Source organism: Triturus cristatus, chromosome 5_1 (assembly GCF_964204655.1).
Source record: "Triturus cristatus chromosome 5_1, aTriCri1.1, whole genome shotgun sequence".
In the NCBI taxonomy this organism is placed as follows: domain Eukaryota; kingdom Metazoa; phylum Chordata; class Amphibia; order Caudata; family Salamandridae; genus Triturus; species Triturus cristatus.
Genome location: NC_140587.1, coordinates 368,218,059 through 368,232,218, shown reverse-complemented (window position 1 = coordinate 368,232,218; position 14,160 = coordinate 368,218,059). Strand labels below are relative to the sequence as shown.

At 43.9% G+C, this 14,160-nt stretch overlaps 1 protein-coding gene across 1 annotated transcript in view; it reads left to right on the top strand.

The window, feature by feature from the left end:
* Positions 1 to 14,160, top strand: part of LOC146830898 (fibrocystin-L-like) — a 1,500,901-nt gene that overhangs the window by 578,461 nt on the left and 908,280 nt on the right. Inside the window, exon 22 of the mRNA XM_085605087.1 lies at positions 893 to 1,017. Within this exon, the coding sequence (XP_085461213.1) occupies positions 893 to 1,017 (125 nt within the window). The remainder of the gene's footprint in view (positions 1 to 892; positions 1,018 to 14,160) is intronic.

The following is a 14,160-nucleotide window of genomic DNA, read 5'->3' as shown; positions in this document are numbered from 1 at the left end:
AAGATTGACTGGTTTAGATTTTGAGTTAACAGCGGCATCAGTCTGACTGATCTGACCACAGGACTAAAATAAAGCTACTGTGATTAAGTTTCAATAACTCCAAGTCTAGGCAACAATATAAATCAAGGCATCTACAAGTGCTTGACAGAAACAGCTCCCGTATACCTCAGAGACAGGGCACCAAACATTCTGTGATCTGGCAATTCCAATCCACAAATTAGTGAGGAATATTTTCTATAGGTACACTGGCATTGGCCTAGGAAGTCTCCCTCTAAGAAAAAGCATCAGCCGCTCACTGATTACCCTTTAGCAGTGAGAGTCTGGTGCTTCTGCTTATTCAAAGGATGCATTAGGAAGGTGACCCCCGAATCACTGCCTGCACAGTGGTGCCTCTTTCATTGAAGCTTGATCACGGCTGCAGCACTGAACCAAAGCATCTCTGTACTGATATTCTGTTCCTTTCTATGTTGCACATTGAGACAGCATGAGCTATAAATAGAATAAATAAATGGATTTAAAATATAAAATTGAGTGTACAAGAAAACAGAAGATTTTAGCTATTTTTAATGTTCTCACTGATGCTGATTCTTCCACCAACCTCCCTCCACCATCCTAATTAGTTCAGCAACCCCCCAGCAGATAAAAGAGTGAAAAAAAGAATATGAATATATGATCAAAAAAATAATATTTCATATATGGCAGTTTGCGGTGTCTCTAACAGATTGATAATGCATGTAAAATGTGTAATAAAGGTAAGAGTGTAGTAGAAGTGTAAAGCGGTCACCTGACAACATATTTTTTATACAAAGCCCCTACATTTGTGCATACCTACATAAATGACATGTATAAATACATAATTGGTGTATTCTAATTAGATTTTGCCTGTGCACAGTGTTGTTTTGCCTACAGAGGATTCCTGCGTCTGTATATTTATTTGACATTCAGTTATGAGGACAATGATTCCACGGAAGTGGTCCAGTGGGCTTGGTTCCCCTATGAGTTTGCTCAGGAAGACAGGTAAAATATGCTTTTTGTGTGTGCCCCTCATGTTTATGTTTAAAGAAACACAAGTAGCAGCATACAATAAATTATTTTGAAAGTCTAACTGTATCTATAGCCTACCAATAACCTCTTTTGCTCATTGTTCAGCTGTGTTCGTTCTAAAATTTATGTTTTAAAGAAGAGCCCTTCTCCCTCAATTTCCATAAAAATCTACATACAGGTGAGTCAATCAATTTGTATCAGGCTGATAAATCACAAGAAAGTTGTAATTCTTTATAACCGAACATTTGTGTATATATTCAAAAATTGAGAGATACATGAACAATTATAGCATTTTGATAATAGCTGCTTCATATCAAGATGTAGAGCTCCAAGAATTGCAATTATCTTTTTACAATCCACGAAAACTGGTAAGAACTGTCACCAGTGAGGTAAAAAGTGTAGGTATTGAAATAAACCCATTGGCATTCCCATCTAGTGTTGTAGTAACTCCTCATTTTATGAAAATCAAAGCAGTATAAAGTTCTAAACACTACCCTGTTTTTCGCCCTAAGGAAACAGATCATTAAACATAGTACTTTAAGGAAGTTTCCACATTTATGACTGCAGTCCAGGGATAGGTCAGATTATCCTCAGTACCACCTTGTCTTACTTCTGAAAGAGTTTGAGTCCCAGTATAATCTTCACTGGGTACCTATATTCTGGAAAAGGGTGTTGACACATTTCGACATCTGTTATTGATGGGGTCTCCTAAGGACAGGGACTTTGTGTTTACTAAATGGAAACACTGATAAGGGTATTTTTGCGGTGCTATGCACCTTAGTGTGTCCTTATTGAAAGCACATACATACCTCATCATTGAGACACCTCTTGTTGAATGATGTACAGTTGAATTCCCCACCCTACGTGCCGGACTTTGAGTTTCTGGTATCCACATTTTTTGATTTTTAGACTAGCCTAATCTAGTGTGTTTGCACAAAGGCCGAGACGTGTCCCGTCATGTAAGCCTGGTCCTGTCCTGGGTCTGGAAGAGTGCACCATTTGTGCTCTTCATAGTAAAAGAAGGCTACTGTCACATGTTCAAACATGCAGAGCAGTGCTAGCAGCACACTTATTTTAGTGTTCCTTGTGTCACCAGACATAAATGTGTCACAGGAGTGTTGGCCTACTGTCCCACTGGTGTAAATTTCCACTACTACAGGTGAACCCAGTACCTTGCATGATAGCCCAGGTGCAAGTTTGTATGTATGTATTTTAATGATCTGTGTGTTATTCACATTGTGTATGTGTGAGTGAGCCAGGGTAAAGGAAGCCTGTGGGTGTCATTTTGAAAGTCCTTGGCATTTACATGTTCTCAGGATGAAAGTAACTTTACTTTGACATACCATAAAAGTTTACTGCTGACATTCCTGACACTGGAGGGGAGAAACATAGACAATGAGGTGGGGAAAGAGGACACAGATTCCATTTAAAAATTGAACAATGTCCTTTTGCTACAGAAAGCTCTACTTAGTCTCCCTAAACACCACCATTTTGTGGGTCTTAGTAGTAAAGGAGAGCACTGCAGTTCCTGCTGTCAGGTATGGCTGTAATAACTAGGTGCATTATACTCACATTTCTGTGTGCCTTTGTGGGTAATCCATACTGAAGTGCCCCTGCTGTGAGGAGCATTACTCTTGACAAAGGCTAAGTCTAGAACACAGTGTAAAAAGGACATATGAAAGAATAACTTACCCAAATGGGTTCTAGAATTGCAAACAAAGTATACACATCCCTTGTCTGCTCTACTTGTGTAAGAGTGGGAGCTGTTGACCTACTTTTGGTTCCAGTTTCAGGTTCCCTTTGGCCAGTGGTGGATGGGCCCTTAGCTTGCAGCATCGCCTACCTCCTCCTAGACAATTGTGCAGCTTGGTTTTTCCAATGCTGAGACAGCAAAGCATTCGGGCTTTGGTCACAGATCTGCGGACGTGTGTTGCTTCAAGATGCTTTAGTGCAGCACCAGCTACTTTGTTTTAACAGGTGCACTTCCACTCTGTGACTTAGGCATCCGCACAGTCACTCGCGCACTCAAGGGCCTCCTGGCAGCATATTCAATTCATTGTGACATAGTGCATGTTGGGATTGTGCCACAGGCTACATCATGATACAAATCCATTCACATGCAGTTGGACGGTCCCATGGCTTAAACATGTCTCTTCATCTGCGGCCTAGACCACTTAGGCTCATTTGGGGGATGTACTAAAATTTGGGTACCCACTTAAAAACAGCAGGACCTATTCACAAGCTGCATTTAGTAGTATGTTTTGTAAAATTTCAAGAGCACCAAAAAAGAATTAAAAAATGCTATTCACAAACCTATGATTGGAGTTGGAATCTCCTTATATGAAATTGAATGTTTTAGGAATTTAATGTGGGATGGACAGAGAGGAGTTGCTGTTAAACGGGGAATACTTAGTAAAAGGGAAGGGAGGAGTAAAGAGGGCTTAAGGCAGGATTAAGGAGGGGTTTAGGGAGCAGTGTATACCCTCCCACTAAAGAGTAAGCTCATTGCTATTCACAAACTGCCCTTTTAAAGTTACTACTGCCAAAAAGGGCCCCAAGATGGTAGTATAGTACACCAACTCAGGGCAGAAGCAGGTCCAGCACCAAACAAGGCAAAAATCTGGTATTGAAACAACCTTCCATAGAAATCAATGGATTTAGAGACTTAAAATACAACCCCTTGGAAAATAAATAATTTAAACAAGTTAAATATAATGTTAAGAAAACACATAGCAATAGTACATCTTTTTATTTACTTATAACAAATTTGAATAATCTCTTTGTATTTTAAAATTATTGTTACATTAATCTGCTTTAGATTATAATTAAATTATGTTTAAGTAATTATATACATCACGTTTATGATGATTGAATGCACGATAATGAATGCTAAAACATTTAACTTTTTTTACTTTAGCTGGGATAAACTTCAGGATAATAGTTGAAATTAATTGTATTATATGTATATTAAATAGAGATTTATTCAGCTGTAGCATTTCTTTATTTAGTTCTACATTTAAAATAAATAGATACAATTAATTTACAATAATATTTATTGTACAAAAATATTTACAAAGTTTTTCCAAGCTTAAACCAACTTTATTACTTTTCCTTATACTTTCTCATAGAGAGACTCCTCAATCAGGGTAGAATTCTTCATATGCTAAATTATTGAGGAAAGTTTTCTATACTTCATCATAGAGAGAGCTCGACCATCACAGTTTTCACTATTTTAAATAATTTTATATAAATTAACTATTGTAGCATGGGGCCCGTAGGGGAATCCCCAACCCTCCTTGAGTCCCAATAACTGTAAGCTTTTTAGGACTTTTGATCATTTATTTGTCACCACTTATCATCACTAGAAGTAAGCGACTTTCTCATTTATCCATGAGTCTTTATACAGTCTCACATTGTTTCTCAAAGCTCTTTTCATTCAGCATCATAATCAAGTACAATAAAAAAACACAGTAGGGTGCGCTGGACCTCGGATCTATACAAGTAGCTAATTCAAGTCCAGTTTCACATGTTGAGAGGCCTCGTCGCCCCCCCACGTTCTAAAGAAAAAATGCCTGTTTTATTACATCAAACCATAGGGGTGACCCCTCAAACTATAACAAGAAACAAACCCCCCCTAGCCCTCCCTCCGCCCCTTCCCTGGTGGTGGTGGTGATTATTTGTCGGTTCCTCAGATATGCCTTAGAGGTGAGGCGGTAAGATCTCTGCAATAGTTCCTCACAGGGACACTACTGTTCCATCTGGCACTACCAAGAGAGATCCTCCGGCCCTCTTTAGAATTGAAAGAGGTGCATGGCTTGTATTAAGGCGGGTCATACCGCCGAGGGCATTATGCGTGACAGATATGTTACTAGTGGACCCCATTAATACATGAAATTCTTGTACTTGTCCCTGAAAATTTCAGCCAGCCTTTCCATGGGGAGGATTCTCCATGAGTGCCACAGCGATATCGCCGGCGTGTCTTTTTTCTTCCTCGCTGCTGCTATTGTGAGTTTTCCCGCCCCCAAGCATGCCCACATTATTGTCTTGTTGGCTTTAGATTGGTGCTCAAGATCAGGATCCCTAATGCCCAGCAGAACCCTCTCTATGGTTGTCGGGATGGGGTACCCAAGCATGTCTTTGATGTGTGAAAGTAATTCCTCCCAAAAAGCACAGATACCAGGGCAGTCCCACCAAATGTGACGGAAGTCCCCTTGTAGGCCAAGCCAGCAGAGGTCTGAGGTCTCTGAAAAGATCTGTTTGAGTCTAGTGGGATACAGGTACCAGTCCAGGAGTGTCTTATAGTGTGCCTCCCTCAAAGCCACTGAGTGGTTGTGCCTAGTAAGGTCTTCCCATATGTGTTTCCACTTCTCTTCTGTGATATCCCTTCCTATCATCTGTTCCCAGAATGTCATCTCTCGTGCCCGACGGGCATGTATCATTGCTAATAGCATGGCTTACAATGAGGAGATTGCTCCTTTAATGGTGCCTGCCCTCTGGACCAGCTTCTCTATAGCTGTATGTTCTCTGGTGGCAGCTTCTCTTGGGAGAAAGTCCCAGTGTTTAAGCGGGAGGTAATGATAGTGCTCGTTTTGCGTGACCTGGGAGTCCCTTTTGCAGCTCTCGAATGTCAGCACATCAAAGTTATGGCACATGTCCAATATTATTAAGCATCGCCCTTCTCTCCAACGGTCAAAGGGTCCTTTGCGCAGTGCAGGTGGGAAAGCAGTGTTGAAGTGAATTAGGGTGTACGGAGAAGGGAAAAAGGTCCAGCCCTCCCTCTTCTTAATTTCGTCCCATACTTTGAGTGTGGTTCACATGGGGGTGCTGAGATATGCATTTGCTAACCTATCTTTTTTCTGTTTCCACAAGACATCCCAGATTGACCTTCCCACTATCGCCCTGTCCATGTGGAGACAGTGCTTATCGGATTCTCTCATGGAACACTCTTCCAACCAACTGTAGCTGAGCCACTTGATAGTAGATGAATCAACGTCCGAGCACTTGTGCTCGGACGTTGATTCATTTATGAATGTGACCTGTTGGGATCATTATTGAGAAGGGTGGATGACCCCTCTCTCCTTGAGCACCTACCAGATATTTCCATCGTAATACTATACGGATAAGGGTGAGCGCCTGTACTCACTAGGTTCCTTCATCCGTTTCAATTTTCCACTTGATAGTAGAGTGTGAAGTCTGGTAATGCCACCCCCCTTCTTTCTTTGGGTGGCACAGCATATGAAAGGGTAGCTGTGCCCTCCCCCTGCCAAATAAATTTAGCATTGAGCGAGCATAATCTGGGTAGGAGATTGCAGTCGAGATCAATTGGGAGTGCTTGGAAGAGGTATAGGAGTTTTGGTAGGACTGTCATTTTGGTGGCATTTCTCCGTCCAAGCCAGGAGATGTACAAGGGCCTTCATCTCTTAAGGTCGTGTTGAAGTTGCGTCACCAGAGTGAGGTAGTTGGTCTTGTATAGGTCCTCGCTTCTAGGGGTAAGTTAAATGACCAGGTAAAAAAGGGAGCGGTTAGCCCACTGTCAGGAAGTCTAGCCTCTTAATCTGTTTCCTCAGCTTCAGGGAGCGTGAGATTTAGTATGGAGGATTTTGATAGGTTGACTTTAAAACCTGCCACCGCTTCAAATTTCCTCAACTCCTCCTGTACTGCCTGAAGTGAGGAGCCTGGTGTTGAGTTGTGTATGTATTGTGCATGGTTATTTATGTATTGTTTGATGTCCCGTGCCTCTCGTGACCTTAGAGAACTTCCACCACCGTGGAGTTCCAGAATGGGAGGTGCGAGAGAGAAACGGTTGATCCTGTGCTAGTCAGTCCTGCCGTTCATTGCTCCTTTATTGTTGGCAATAAAACACTTGAGAAACTTACTTGCTATCTTCTTTTCACTTGGCTCCATGAGCGTAAGCAGAATATCATCTACAAAGAGGGATGCTTTGTGTTCCACACCCCCAAACCTTATTCCCCTAATCTCCTCGCTTGCTCGGAGTTGAACAGCCAAGGGTTTGATGCTGAGAGCGAATAAAAGAGGTGAGAGTGGGCATCCCTGTCGTGTACCTCTGCTAAGGGTGAAGGGGAGCAAAGAGTATCCGTTGACCTGTACTCAGGAGTGAGGGAGATGTTAGTTGGCCCTGACCATATTTAGAAATCTTTCTGCAAAGCCATATTTCTGTATGCCAATCCACCCCGTCGAAGGCTTTTTCAGCGTCTAGACCCACCAAGATTGCTGGGAGTTTGAATTTGGAAACTTTCACAACTAGGTGAATGGTTCTTTGAATGTTGCCATGCGTCTGTCTTCCCTTTTATAAGCCTGATTGATCAGTGTGGATTAGTGAGGGCATTAGGTCCTCCATCCTGGCAGCCAAAATCGCAGAATAGAGTTTTGCATTGAGGTTTAGCAAAGCAATAGGCCTATAAGAGGCGCAGCTCTGAGGATTTTTCCCTGGCTTTGAAATAATGGACATCAATGCCTCCGCCATCGAGGTCAAAATCTTGGCTTCCTCCGCCATCACATTGAACAGCTCAGTGAGGTGGGGGATTAGCTCGGATGCATAACATTTATAGTACTGTGCCATCAGACCATCAGGCCCTGGAGCATTATGGAGTTTGAGTTTGGTGATGGCCTGCCCGACCTCCTCTGCCATAATAGGATCATTTAAGAGCTCATTGTGCTCCGGGGAGAGGTGGGTAAGATCCGATTACTCTAGATAATGTTGCAGGACTGTCTCTGAAGGTGTGCCTAGGTAGAGGTCCCCATAAAATTTACTGAAGATATTGGCTTTGATGTCGTCTGAGTGAGTGAGGAGGCCCTCCCCATCCTGTATAACCCCAATATATTTGTGTTCCCTTTTCTCTTGCAGCTGCCTAGCTAAGTGATACTCTACTTTATCGCCATGCGCATATGATGTCTGCCATAGTTTCAGCAGTGTATATTTGGCTCTGTTATAATATAAATAGATCGTAGTTTGCTTCTAAGTGTGGTGAACTGTTGCTGCAGTGCGAGGGTTGATGTTACCTTATGGGCTTTCTCTACTACCTCTAGTTCCCCCTCGAGCGCTACTCTTTACTTCGTTCTGTGTTTGTTCAGGGCTGCATAACGTTGGATGCACTTACCCCTTAGTACTGCTTTGAATGCATTCTAATTATTTTGGGGTGAAGTAGCCTGTGGGAGATTTAGTTCAAAGTATTCAGTGATGGAGCCCCTTAATTCATCTCGTAGGACCTTGTCCTTAGTGATCAAGGTCGCAAAGTACCATCTAGATGTGCCTGGTTTTGTCTGACCCCAAGCTAGACTGATGGACACTAGGCTGTGATCTAAAACTGAGATTGGGAAAATCCGAGCTGCCTGCAGGGGGCCCAGTAACATCTGACTGATGAAGATATAGTCTATCCTGGAATAAGACTGGTCGACGTGTGAAAAGTAGGTGTAGTCTTTGGTAGTAGGATGTAGTGTTCACCATGCATCGCGAAAGCCTAACATGGCTATTTTCTGTTTGACCCCTTTGGTGAAACTATGGATAGCTGCCCTGTGAGATTGAGAGCTGTCTAGATCTGCGTGCCATTTCAGGTTAAAATCTCCTAGGGGAACCACTGGGCTCTCTGCAAACTCGCTAATTAATTCCAATGTGGAGGACATGAATGTTGTTTGTCCCGAGTTAGATGCATATAGGGAGATAAAAGTACAGAGGGTGCCCCATAGCTTCCCCTTTACCATAATCACTCTCCCATGCCGGTCAGCCTTTATCGCTTTGGGTTGGAACTTAGCCGTGCTACGGAAGAGGAGAGCAGCTCTTTTTGTTTGGTGCTGGCAGATGATTTATAGATTAAGGGGTAGTATTTGTGGCGAAGCTGTAGCTCCTCAGACTTTTTGAGGTGTGTTTCTTTTAGTGTCACAAACTCAAACTGGTGATCATGAAGGCATTTCCAGATTTTTGGCCACTTGTGAGGCGAGTTCAGGCCTTTAACGTTCCATGATGCTATTGAAAGCATTGGATAGAGTGGCCCCCCTCCCCCTCTCTTCTGACCTCCCTCCGTGAGCTGCACTCATGTTTTCGTGTCTCTCCTCCCCGGTTGTCTCATATCTTGAGTGATCCCACTGCTGCTGACTGCCTGTCCCCAGTGAAAGCATGAACCAACTGCATCCCCTCACCACCACCAGGAACCCTCCCCCCGAGAAAATAAAACCCCCAACACCCCCCGGAAACTGTGCGCCGAAGAGCCAACGGGCTCTCAGCTCAGCTCTGCTCAAAGAAGAGTAGAGTAATTTTGGGCAGTACGGAAAAGGCCCGGAGCCCCGACTGCCGTGCTTTGAGTATATAGAGAACATTCGGAAATATACTATCACCAAAAGCGGACTGGGGCATCATGCTGTAACCCAGGCATGGGAACTTGTTCTCCCTGCTGCGCCAAGACCTAAGTGTCTCTTGTCCCGATGTGTTGCTGCTGCAAAGGTTAACCGTGAGCTTCTGTGTGTATGGATCGATCACCTCTCGAAGGGCTTTATTTTTGGTTTGGCTTATTTTTCAAAATGGTGTTCCAAGGCCGGGCCTCTCTCCGAGGCAGACCCGTACCTTTTAAAGATTCTGAGCTGCTTTCATCTTCCGGAATCGGGCGACCCAAGATGCGCAGACCTTCAGTCAGATCTGAAACATGGTGTGACTTGTTCTTATGTTCAAAGGCAAGCCCGAAGGGAAAGGTATCGCACGTTTTCCTCTCGTAATTTGGTGGTGATTGGACACAGCAGTTGCTTGCATGCCAGAGTGGAGGGTGCCAAGTCCTGAAAGAGCACACATTTGTAGCCCTGGAATGAGGTCTCCCTTTTTTTACTCACGGCACTCAAGATGGCTTCTTTTGTTTTGAAGGAGGTCATCTTGACAAGGACGTCCCGGGTGCGTCTGCGCTCCCCAGTTTGTGGGGTCCCTACACAGTGGACCCGTTGGATTTTGAGTTTCATCTGGCGAGGGCTCAGGATCTCGGCGAAGATGCCCACCACAAAGGCTTCTAGGTCTGGTCCCTCCACTCCTTCTTCCAGGCCCCGGATTCAGATGTTCTCTCTCCGGGACCTGTTGTCCAAATCTTCTACCTTCAAAAGCACTTGGTGCTGCTGTGTCTGAAGATTCTGCTGTGTTTCATGCATTTTAGCGAAGCGGGCGTCCAATTCCTGCGCATGTTCTTCCACTTCCAACACCCTGGAACCCACTGCATCCACTTCGTACTGGAGTGTTGTCATCTTCTCAGTTAGGTTGGCCTTGAGTTGATCCATGGTGGCTCGAATATCTTGCTTGCTTTCTAGGCAGAGTTCAGATTTAAAGTCCCTGGAGGGAAGCCACCAGATCTTCCCTGGTGAGCGCCATTTTGCACGTCTGGTCCCCCCACAGAGTAGGGCCCTTATCTGTGGTTGCAAAGTAGCTAGAGACCTTTTTTGGCCTAAGGACTGTGACTTGCACTGTGCTGGATCAGGTCTTGTTTAGTCCCGCTGTGCAGTGGTGCCTTTTCAGCTGCCTCGGCACGTGTGGCATAAGCCGTTGTGTGTCCTGATGCTTCGGCCAGCCTGGGGTGGCAGGGCCTCTTCTCCTCCTACCAGGGTGCCTGCTACTGGCGTGAGCAACTTTGCTCACAGATCACCCCAGTTGTGGTGGCCACCTTCGGGGATTTCTGCTGTTCGGGCGCTATCTTGAGGTCAGGCAAGGCCTCCCTGCTTAGTCCTCCCCAGGACCCTTCTTTTACAACTTCATAAGAAAGGAGTTGAACACATGAGGTGGCCCCCCTGGTGCCGTCCGCTTTGCCCCTGCACGTTCGACTGCTGGGTCTCGCTCCCTTCTGGCCCAAGTCGATGCTGCTGGTGCATTGTGCCTCCCCGCCGTGTCACAGCGCATCCTGCCACTCAGGTCAGTCTGGACTTGCAGGGGACACACCTTGCTGAGCCGTGTCTGGCTCCTACTGCACTTCTTTGGGACCAGGCGTGTGTACGCCTTTCTGTGCACTTCGGTCCGGGGATTTCGCAGGTCCGCAGTCGATCGGGCTGCTGTTGCGGTCCCGCTATTTCAGCGCCTCTGTGCCATCTTGGGTCCGCTTCTGTCTATCAGCCCTGCAGCGTGTCCGTTCCTTTGGCGCTTCTTGCTCCTGAATTTGGGCCAACCTCGGAGTTCCCGGTCACCACGGGTCTCTGAATGACAGAACCATCCATTTTGCGGTCCTCTATGTATGTATTTGTGGCTCGTAGCAGGCTCGGGGCTCTGGAGCTGATGTGGCTCACGTCCGCTCAGCTATCATGCTTGGCCATGCCCCCATTCTCAATATTTAAGTGATGATGTCTCCTCCTCTTGCTGTTTGCTTCCACCCTGGTTGCAGTACTCAGGAAGTTATGAAAGGGAAAGAAAACAAAACACCATTTCAGGCTTCAGCCTTTTCTTTGTTAATAATGGGTCAGGATTTGAGTACCTCCACCAATGCCCTATTTGTGCAGTGCCTAGGTGAGGGGGTATTGTGCTTAGGTTGGTGTGGCCCTTAACCCCGCCCACCAGCCCTTTAAAGAAAACACACATGCCGCTGGCACTTGCCTGGATCCACTACCCTCCAGGGCCATGGTAAGGGGAGATCAAGCCTCCTTGTTCCCCTTTGGAGTATCGGTCTCATTCACAGTGCTCTGGGTGCTTCTCTCTGATGTAGGGGTTCCCTCTGTGCCTCGTGAGTCAACTTCATGACCTCTTCTGCGCTTTCCTCATCATTGCGGTTCCTCTCATCCTTGCCTCCCGCTGGGTCTCGGTCTTCTTGTCATTCCTTTTCCTCTTGCTCTATTCACCAGCCTCCCGCGTTTGTTCTGACTACCTCTTTTAATCCTACTTTGATGGGAGTCACGTCCTCACGTTGTGGCGGGTAGTCTAGACCACCTCCTCCACTTCCTAGTTGATACATCTCTGCGGCCATTTTGGATAGGTCGCCACTCTCCTGGTCGTCAACAGGAATCTCCCCGGTAAACTCATCAAATTATCATTATGTCCTTCGGGGTTTACATTTAAGTCCTGTTTCTGCTATTTTCTATGAGAGTATGTTGCAGTATCAGGGGGTGGCCATGTGTGGTATTGGACTTACTAAATTTTTTTTGGGTAGTGACGTACACTACATGTTAATTTGTATCCACCCCTTTTCAGGGGCTGGAGACAAATAAGTCTACACTTTTGAGTAACTTTATACTGGGATTTTGTGAATAGCCAAAAGTGTTAAAGTTATTCAAAAGTGTAAGCTTAAAGGTACACATGTAAATTACTCACACAAGTAACTTTCCTTTGTGAGTAGCCTCGTATACCTAATGATCTGTTCTCCTAATGTATAAAAGCAGACTCGTGATCAAAACTTTATATTGCATTGATGTTCTAGAAAAACATAGGAAATACTGCAACACTAGATAGGAATGTTAATGGGTTTATGTCAAAGCACAGTCTTTCTATCTCACTGATGATGGTTCTTCCACTATTTTCTGTGTCGGTTGATTGTAAAGAGATAGTATAATTCTTTAAAGCCCTACAACTTGTTTTGAAAGATTTGCTATAAAAATGTTACACGTGTTCATGTAATCTCCCGATTTGAACACATATATAAAAAATTTTCACTTATAAAGAAATATACATGTCTTGTGATTGATCAAACTGATACAATTTTGTGTCTAACCTTCCATTGCCAATAGATCTTCACAAGTTGGGTTTCAGCATAAATCATACATTTATAGATTGGTCTAGTAGACAAAAGTCACTTAAAAAGATACATCTAACAATAAAACCACCAGAACAAATTAAAGCCTTCCCAAATTGCTGAGTTCTGTCTTTAACAATGAAACCAAACTAATGGACAAGATTTCTTTAAACAGAAAAATAATCTGTTGGACCCTTGGAAATAGCCTTCTCTTAGGATGTTTTCTATTAGACAGGGTATGAGCAATAATGTGGTTGTTAATATTAAGGCATTAAGGCAGATGGCACATTTGGAGATCAAAAGGTGAACCCCTCCAAAATGTTTGATTTCACTTATGTGGAAAGGCTCTATCACCACATCATCAGGTTATGGGGCATATTATCATATGTGATGGAGATCACAAGTCCTTGGCAACCTCCACAAAATTTAGATCTCAGTACCTTATCATAAACCAAGTTTCTCAATGATAATATGTGCCAGAATGTTATGTATGTATCGGGTGTCCTCTTACATGTTTGCACTTTGTCCTTGTGCCTTAACAAAACTGGATTCAGTGGATTTGGGGTGGACAAAGTGAACTAATGAGAAATAACAGAGCCCCAATCATCCATCACCAAAAAGTTAGCTTGTATATCTTCCTCTGAAATATCAGTTAGTGTTTTTCAAATAGGGTTTGATCAAGGTTAAAGTGACAGTGAAATGGGCCATCACTAAATTGGTGGTTAGTGATTACATCAGTGTTTTACTAGAGGAAGTAATGGCACTGGGATAGCTTAGCACCCAAAGTAGGCTTTCCAAGGTTCTGATATTTAAGACCACATTAGGAAAATGCCTCTTTTTACATGATTACTCCATTATTTGGACTGATACTGCTGGCCTTTTGACTCTGTGTGCTGGGACTCTGCTAACCAGGCTCCATTGCATGTGCTCCTACCCCTAAAACAGGAATATCAAAATTGGCAATATTCTAATGGGCATATTTAACTTACCTATAAGTCCCTAGTATATGGTACCAAATGTACCCGGGACCTCTAAGTTAAATATCACTAGTGGACTTCAGCACCTATTGTGTCACCCACTACTTTGACAGTACAACCATGACTTTAGGCCTACCACTGTCACCTGTTTGTGCAGATTTCAAACTGCAGATTTGACAGGCCTGACTTGGCTTTTTAATATTAATGTCACCCCTTAGTAGTTCTTACTGTGCATAAGACAGATTGCATGGTGCGTAAAAGCAGGACATTTAAAGTTTAATATTAAACCTTCATTGAAAAGTTATTTTCACTGTGGCACAGTTAGCTTTTCCATAGGAAAGCACTGGGATGCCTTTTAAAGTTAGTAATGTTATCTATGGCTAGGAAACAATTCTTTTTCTTGGACATTTAAAAATATTTTTCCTGCCTAAAGTCTCTAGAAGCCC